This window comes from the organism of the source record quoted next, unplaced genomic scaffold (genome assembly GCF_019419815.1).
Source record: "Pyrus x bretschneideri cultivar Hongxiangsu unplaced genomic scaffold, Pyrus_bretschneideri_v1 Contig17, whole genome shotgun sequence".
In the NCBI taxonomy this organism is placed as follows: Eukaryota; Viridiplantae; Streptophyta; class Magnoliopsida; order Rosales; family Rosaceae; genus Pyrus; species Pyrus x bretschneideri.
The window spans coordinates 2,956,202-2,964,444 of record NW_025999468.1 but is presented as its reverse complement, the minus strand read 5'-3'; the positions used below and the strand labels follow the sequence as shown (position 1 = coordinate 2,964,444).

General features: G+C 34.8%; 1 protein-coding gene across 1 annotated transcript; it reads right to left on the bottom strand.

Moving 5' to 3' along the window:
• Positions 1–1,517: 1,517 nt before the first annotated feature.
• LOC103962465 (RING-H2 finger protein ATL38) lies at positions 1,518–3,229 on the bottom strand. Its single transcript, XM_009375165.3, has one exon. The coding sequence runs from the start codon at positions 3,040–3,042 to the stop codon at positions 1,783–1,785; it is 1,260 nt and encodes a 419-aa protein (XP_009373440.2). The 5' UTR covers positions 3,043–3,229; the 3' UTR covers positions 1,518–1,782.
• Between the last annotated feature and the right edge of the window lie 5,014 nt (positions 3,230–8,243).

The window sequence follows — 8,243 nt, the reverse complement described above, 5'->3', positions numbered from 1 at the left end:
ACTTCTTTTATATCCGTCAAGAACATAGCGTCTCTTCAATTAATTTGATCATAATTTGAAAAGAAAAAAAATATTGGACCATATAGAGGAAAAACTTGCCGACGAATCTGAATGTCCTCAATCTTTTCCATTGAATTCTGAAGGAGATAAGTTTATAATTTAATTGTTTATGTTTCCTATTTAGAACTAATGTGTGTATTCTGAAATCTTTTAATATGAATTATAAATAAGAAATAATATTTAAAAATTAGTACGTGTCAATTTTTGATGGGATTGTAGTTCTACTCAGTATAATTCAGTGACAAGTTAAGTCATGCACAAGTTTTTCTCTTGGATAAAAGATTCTCCCATGCAACCAAGTTTAACATTTGTCATATATCAAAAACATGTACTATCTATCGAATAAACATTGCCATGCGATGAAATTGGTATGACAAAAATACATTTCTCCTTGCATTTTAGCTTATACAATAAACAGCAAACGACTAAATCATTTATTCATCTTGCATACGTCTGGAAACTAGAAAAACAGAGGATTGCTCGAAGAAGGGTGCGTTGGCTGTCCGCAGACCTGGATTACATCGAAGTCTTCATTCTTTTATAATGTTGTTTTCTTCATTGGTTTGGAAACGCACTTGAAAACAAAATTTTATTTAAATAGTTGGTAAACATTGACTTTCAACACATGAATACAAACTTGATATGGTTTGATTCACTGCATATAAAACGTGAGCCCAGCAATCAAAGAAGACCAAAACTCACAGCACTGCCAAACTCTTACATTTGCATTATTTTTTTTTTCTAAAATATATTTTTTAACTACATTTGCTTATTTAAATTATATTAATTTGTATTAATTTGCAGCACAAAAAATGCTTTGACCATCCCAATATATTTAGGATAACGGCCCACAGACATTTTAATTGTTTAGTGTCCAACGGTAAACTTTCATGTTTATGTTACTTTATGAAGGATTGAGATATTTCTCTCAATATTCCAATGAATGTTCTATTTCCAATTGCTCACATCGGTTTGCATTCATCACAGTTGTTCACCTCTTGCAATTAACGTCTTTTCAACATACAATTTTCACAATCAAAATCGTTTAAAGATTATCTTTGAAAAAATTAATCAACTCGAAGACCATTTAGCCATTTAAATTTTTAAAGTGAAATTGACAGTTTATTATAAAGATGTTACTTGATACAGAATTGTTGATTTGTTTTATACATTTGGATAACCAAATGATCACCGATCGGATTGATTTTTTTATAGAGATAATATTTAAATGATAACTAAAAAAATGGAAGATTCAAAAAAAAAAAGTTGTACGGTAAAAGTATGCTAATCGCAAGCGAAAAACGTTTCGGATTTTATAATGGGATATTTTGTATGGAAACCCTATGCCCATCAAGTTATCAACTTACAAACAAACATCAACTCACCTATCAGAAAAAGAAAGAATCCATGGAATCCTTTATATCTAGTAGTAACATAAACTTCTTTTTACACTAAAATTAGGACGAGTCTCCTAAAAAGAACAGTAATTTTTCAACATTATTACTTAGCAAGGCATCCGTATTCAATTTCTTTGTCACAACAAATCAAAATTTCATATTCAAATTTTTGAAACTAATAGGTACCACATCATTTTCTTACACGTATTCCCTCTCACAATTTAATTTGAAATGAATAAAAACAAAGAAAATGAACTATACTTAAAAAAAAAAAATATATGTACAAAATTTCAATTTACTCAAACTACCTTAACGTATTCCTTGTTTAAACACGATCCTTCGGCCGCAAGGCATCAGTTGATCGTTGATCGCCACCATTGTTGTCCAACGGTGCTCTATTCAATTCCGATGGCCCGGCTGCCGACACAGTTGCAACGTCGTTATCACCAACTTGGTTCCTAACGGACCCGTTCCGAGACACAAAAGGCGGCAACAATGAGAAAGCCCAGCGGCTCGATCGCCCCGACCGGTTCGAACGCGAACTTGGGTCAGACCGTTCATACAAACCGGGGATTTTTCCACGCCCACTCGCACTCCTTAAACCTTTTCTCACACTGCCGGCCCTTGGGAATGCCACGTTGGTACTCCTGCTACGAATCAAGGCTGAATTCACAAGTTGAGCCCGTACCTCGTCCGGTAATCTTAGTGTAAACTTTTCGACGTTCTCACCCGGTTGAACCAGCGAGTGTCCGGTCGAATGTGATCGTGGAAATAATATTCCGGTGAACCGCATCCCCGTTGATCTTGACCGAGGCGGTCCAAAACCCGTTGACCTAGACCGAGGTGGGCCTCTTTGATTGGTTGCCTCACTTCCATTCACCAAATTGATAAACACTGGAGGAGCTGGAGATGGAGATTCCTCCTCTTTGATTTGATCTTCTACCATCCGAACTGACACTTGGCGGGGTGGCATATGCGACGGTAGTGGAGGTGAGGGTGCTTCTACCGTACATGGCCCAGTGTCAGGTTGACCCGACTCGATGTCGTCTTCAGTCGGATCAACCCAAGTGTATGGCTCTTCTCCGGGTTTAGGAACCAGGTAAGTCCGGCAAACCGGGCAAGTCGAGTGAGAGAGCAGCCACGTGTCAATACAATCGGGGTGGAATACGTGATCGCACTTGGGGATCAAACGCAGCGTTTCATGGTCTTGAAACTCCTGTAAACATACGGCACATTCAAGAGCGTCCTGCCCGAGCTTGAGCGCCTTGACATCGGAGTATATGAAGGCGGGGAAGGTTTCGATGACGGCGGGGTCAAGGCCACGCGCCATGCGGGAACCGTTTCGAACCATGCGCCCGTGGAGGCGGGTCTGGGCGCACTGACGGGTGTAGACGGAGAGGAAGCCCAAGATGAAGAATACAATTACGAGAACCACCATCACCACCGCCATCTTGATGTCGAATTTAGACGAGCTTGAGCCGTTGGCTTGTGGCGGAGAAGGCGCTGTGGTTTGGGCTGTGATCAGCTGCGACAACAGGAGGAAGCTGAGCATCCACAGCAAGACGGCATGAATGTTGTATTTCATGACTGGCGGCAAGTTATTAAGGTTTGTTGCTCGAAAGAGAAGAAAAAAATAGGAAGGTGAGAAAAAGAAAAAAAGGGTTGGCGCTACTCCATGAGGTTTGTGCAGAGGTATAAAGCAAAGAGGGAATGAAACGAAGGATTGACTGAGTCGTGTGGGCTTATAGGCAAGGAGTTTTGAAGGTTGACTAATGACAAGGGTGGAACCCCACTAGGAAAATAATTTTTTTTTTTTTTACGGAGGATTAGAAGGATTTATTTAGGCGGATTTGGGTTTAATGAAATTAGTTAAGAGTAGTGTTGTTATCTCTCAGCATCCTCGTTCGAATCTCACCCGCTGTTAATTTAGATAAATTTTAGTATAATAATCTTATCGTTCATCAAAAAAATAATTATTTAGGATTTTTTTTTTCAATAAAAAGGATAATTTGTCGTTTATTTGGTGTTGAATGTGATGATTAATGGTGATGTAGGGTTTGGGTGTGGCAATGGTGCCCATGTGTTTACGGGAGTTTGATTCTTTTTGTTGGTTGTAAATGTTTGGTGTGGATTTTTGAAAAAGAAAATCCATTAGTTAAGGCGGCTTGTGTAGCTGGAGCTGGACATACATGTGTAATTTTATCCTACAATATAATATATGATCTTCTAGAACATTTGACATGTTTTGAAAAACTATTAGGTTTGTTTTCACATTCCGGCAAAATTCTATCTTTAGGACAGCAATAATGCCTACATATATAACTGTTGTTGTCTTCAAAATGCATCAAAGTGGCTGAGTATTATAGGAACAGTTTTTGAAGTGAAAAGTAGCAACCATGTCCAAGCTAATTTTTCTTTTGTGTTTGTTTATTTCTAGAATATTGATTGTTCTGTTAGGTAATGTCATTTCATGGCAAGACTTTAAAATTAGCTTCTACAAGAATTAATAGGTTTGTTGTTACGTTCAAAATTGGACTGGACTAGGGTTATGAATTCATAATCCATAATATGATGATCAAGTCAGTTTTATGATTATACGTTCATTCCGTACCAAACTAGATCAGACCAGGGTTATATACATATTTCAATTATGAGAAGTGGTCATTTGAGTATATCTAAATAGGTACTAAACATATGAATTCCTACATCGTTACATTCCATCTAGGATTAGGCAACCCAAAAAAAAGGAAGAAGCGTTGGAAGGCAAACAGATGCGGTCATATTCTTTTACGTATGTGCCTGCTCATGCTTGTAATAGATTGGATAGTATTTTTTTAATTTGTTGGAAGGGAACACAATTGAAAAAAAATAAAATAAAATAAAATTATGAAAAAAAAAATTGAAAACGAGATGCGTGTTATCAAACGGCCCTTAAGAGTTGTTGCCCCCTTTGTTGCTCTTCATGCCTAAATGTGTGATGCAAATTGTGTGTGGGATATAATCGTGTCTCATTGGTTCTTGATTGCTTAGTTGTAATTAGAAAAGGACTTATTTTCAAAGGGCATGTGGTGATCAGCATTGTAGGCGAAAAAAAAAAGAAGAATAAAAAAGGAAATGCATTTTTGGATTCTGTATATAGGAATTGCAAAGGTGAGTGGCAATGGAGATAGCCACGACTGCAAAAAAGTTGTAGCTAAAACTATTCCTGGCAGATCATCTGATTAGTCTACTTGATCACTTTTTTTCTTTCAATAAACGATATTATCTATACTAAGAAGGAGGTGAGTTTAGCCTCATAATGAACTAGCAATAAAGTGGTTTAAATTCGTCTTTGGCAAAATTGAACCTAAAGCATCTTACTTACAAGTGAAGAAAAATATCATTAGACTATAGGTTCATAGTACTAAGTGATTAGTCCACTGGATCAATTATAATAATTTTTTTTTTGACTGTTTGGTTCCATTAATTCAATGTGCGGCTTCGAAACTTGATGAATACATTTGACACTAGAATGTAAGGCACGAAAGAGATTGGTTAATTTACTTGTCCAAAATTTTCTTCATTTATTTGGTTATACACATGGACAAAATTCATGTTTGTGATGTATGTAATATAAAAGTCAGTGATAGAGAAAGCTTACTTGTTCGTCAAGTTCTTTAATTAATTATTCCCACAATTAAATATATCTTCGCTGGCTTCTACTCCTTATTATGTTTTAATGGAAGAATTTCATTGGTTCAATCACATACCTAATCAAAACACAAATTTAACTAGAAGAAATTCAAACTCTCTAATCCTATTAAAACCGTGGGCTTGTTAAAAATTATATACATCCTGAACGATGAGTTGTATTCATAATTGTTAAACATTTAATCCTGGTTTCTTCTTTGATTTAACAAAGTCTTAATTTTCAATATTAAAAATAGGTAATGATCGAATATCATACAGTTAGTAATTACTAATTGTTATTTTGAAATCCCTCCATCTAATTTTTATGTTTAGTTGTAACATACAATTACTAATTTATCCTGTTATTGCTGTCATTGTTCATCACATAAGCATATGTCTTGGCAGATGAATTTGATTTCTCCTTGCCTAGGTATTTAATCGAGGATGAATTGGTAATGGAAAAGAAGAACACAAGAGTCCCAGGGTGGTCCTCGAGTAAGATTTTATTTCTCCATCATATTCATCTTCTTCCTTGTTCAGTACCTACGATCCTTTGACACATTTTTTTTTCGAAAACCAAGTAACAAAAAATCGGTCTCCTTTGTGTGTTTCAGCTTTCGTCTACAATCTGAAATTTTTTTTACATTCACATGAATTATATTTGACCCTATAAAAATTGTACATAATCCCCAACTTTTGAGTTTCACAATTTCAATAAAAATCCAAATTCATAAACTGAGGGAAAAAAAATGAAGCAAAACACTTAACTTTGTTAATAAAAATCCAAATTTTGCTCCGTCGTTTATTTAGTTACAAAGGGGGCTTAAGGCCCAAGCAAAACACCGAACAAAAGGAAAAATCAACATAAAGAAACAACCCCAATCCAAATAACCTTCGAGATATCATCAAACACAACATTGCCCATAGAATTAAAGCTCATATTATTTGCCACACTATCAACCACCATTCCTTTGATCTATAAAAATGACCCATTTCACGTTGATCAAATTGAGCTAACCAAATCAAGACACATCTAATTTCGTACAAGTTATAATATTGTAGTCCTTTTTCAGCAAGAACCATAACAACTAATTGAATATATAAATGACATATCAAACACATAGAGAGAATATCTACATTACCTCATCACCTTCTTTCTTTTAAAAGGGACTAGTTGGTGATTTAGTCATGCCAGTCCATCCTTTCGGGGACCGAAAAGACTCACAAATGCATTTCAGTCTCCCTCTGACCACCATTCTGCAATTCACCAACATCATGGATCGAACCTAGGATGTGCCGTTTAAAATTCGGACCTAAAATTCGTCCCCAACCACTAGATCACCCCGTGATTGTTTACGTCATTACCAAATATACACAAGGGTGTTCTATACCTTTCCCTTGATCCGTCCCTATCAATCTTATCACAAGTTTGTTTTCTTTCTGAAACAGTCTATTACTCAAAATATATAGTATGTCAAATGTGAAAAAAGAGAGTTGTTTAAGCCCAAGGCACCGACCCATGGAAAAAGGCCCAAGGCTCAAACAAAAACAAAAGTGAATACAAATATTTTGGGGCCCTTGAGACACGTGTGGACTAATGGAAGATAGTACGGACCAAGTTTCACATGGTTGTGGGCCAAAAGATATAGAAGAAGAGTTGTAGAGAAAACTCAATAATTTAAGCTACTCCACTTGTAATTTGATGGTACAATAGAGGTATGTTTACGATTTGACCTTACTAAGAACCGAGTAATTTTACATTTATTATATTATTAATATTATATTTGTATTACCTCTTTAATAGACACATAGTTTAACGATATAAGTGGATTTCACTTTTATTAGAAAGGTAATACAATTGTTGTATGAAAAGTGAAAACTATGGTAAAAGTAGAATTTTTGCTAAGTACCTTTAAGTTTTTTGGGCTTACTAAATTTATATGCTTTAAATTTTTGAGGTGGTTTTCAAAATTGGTTATGAGTTTTGAATTTTCTCATATTGCATTATGAAGTTTTAAAGTTGTATCAACTTACGCTTCTTAATTCGTTTAAATGTCTAATGTATCATTGTATTGATGACGTATCATTATGTAGTAGTAGGACAGTTTTGATTTGTTGTATAAGCCAAGCTTGAACATTTTGACCAAATTGTATGATTGGTTATGGTTTTAGGATACAAAGCATCGATTTAGGAGGAAGCTCTACAATGCGTGTTTTTTTATTTTTTTTATTTTTTTTTTGTCATGTGTTGCAAGTGTTGGTGGAGACTTTAGCTCATAAATTGTTCCACACTCGTCGTATTACCCATTTAATGAATGATTAGACAGCTGAATAACTTAAAAGACATAAATTGATATGTTTCCAAAATATTATACTATAATATGAGAAAATGATAGGCTTATTTTTTGCAATACTTCTTTGAACTCAAACTTAATCTCACTTTTCTCCCTGAAGCATTGTCACTGTCCATCATGTAACTCGATGTATGCTCAACTTTGATCGGATTCTCTATTTCGTCAAAATGGGTTAAATGTGCTGACATGTAGCATAGTCATTTCTTCCTCATTGGCTTGCAGTTACCAAACCTGTCAAACCAACCAACCAGAAGCTGCCATATAGATTCATTTCCACGTCCTCATCTCTCTCTCTCTCTCTCTCCCCAAAATTCTGAAAATCAAAAAGTAGAAATTCAAGGTTAAATTTTAAAACTTATGGAGTATTTGATAATCGTTTCGTTTTTTTTATTTTAATTGAAAATTTTGAAAACCAAAAAGTGAAAATTCAAGGTTAAAATTTAAAACTTATGGAGTATTTGATAATCGTTTCGTTTTTTTTTTTCTTTTAATTGAAAATTTTGAAAACCAAAAAGTGAAAATTCAAGGCCAACTTTTGAAAACTCGAGAGTTGACGGTCAATTTCATATTATATACTTTATCCTGTTCTTAGTATGTTTTAATAATTATTTTGGTAGAATTTGATATTTTGCTTTACAATTTGACTTTTTTATTAGTACCCACGTAATATTGAACGCACCCTATAATACTAAATTACTTATGTACCTTACTATGCAATGATAATTTCGACTTTATTAGGTTTAATAAAAATAAGAAATTTCTG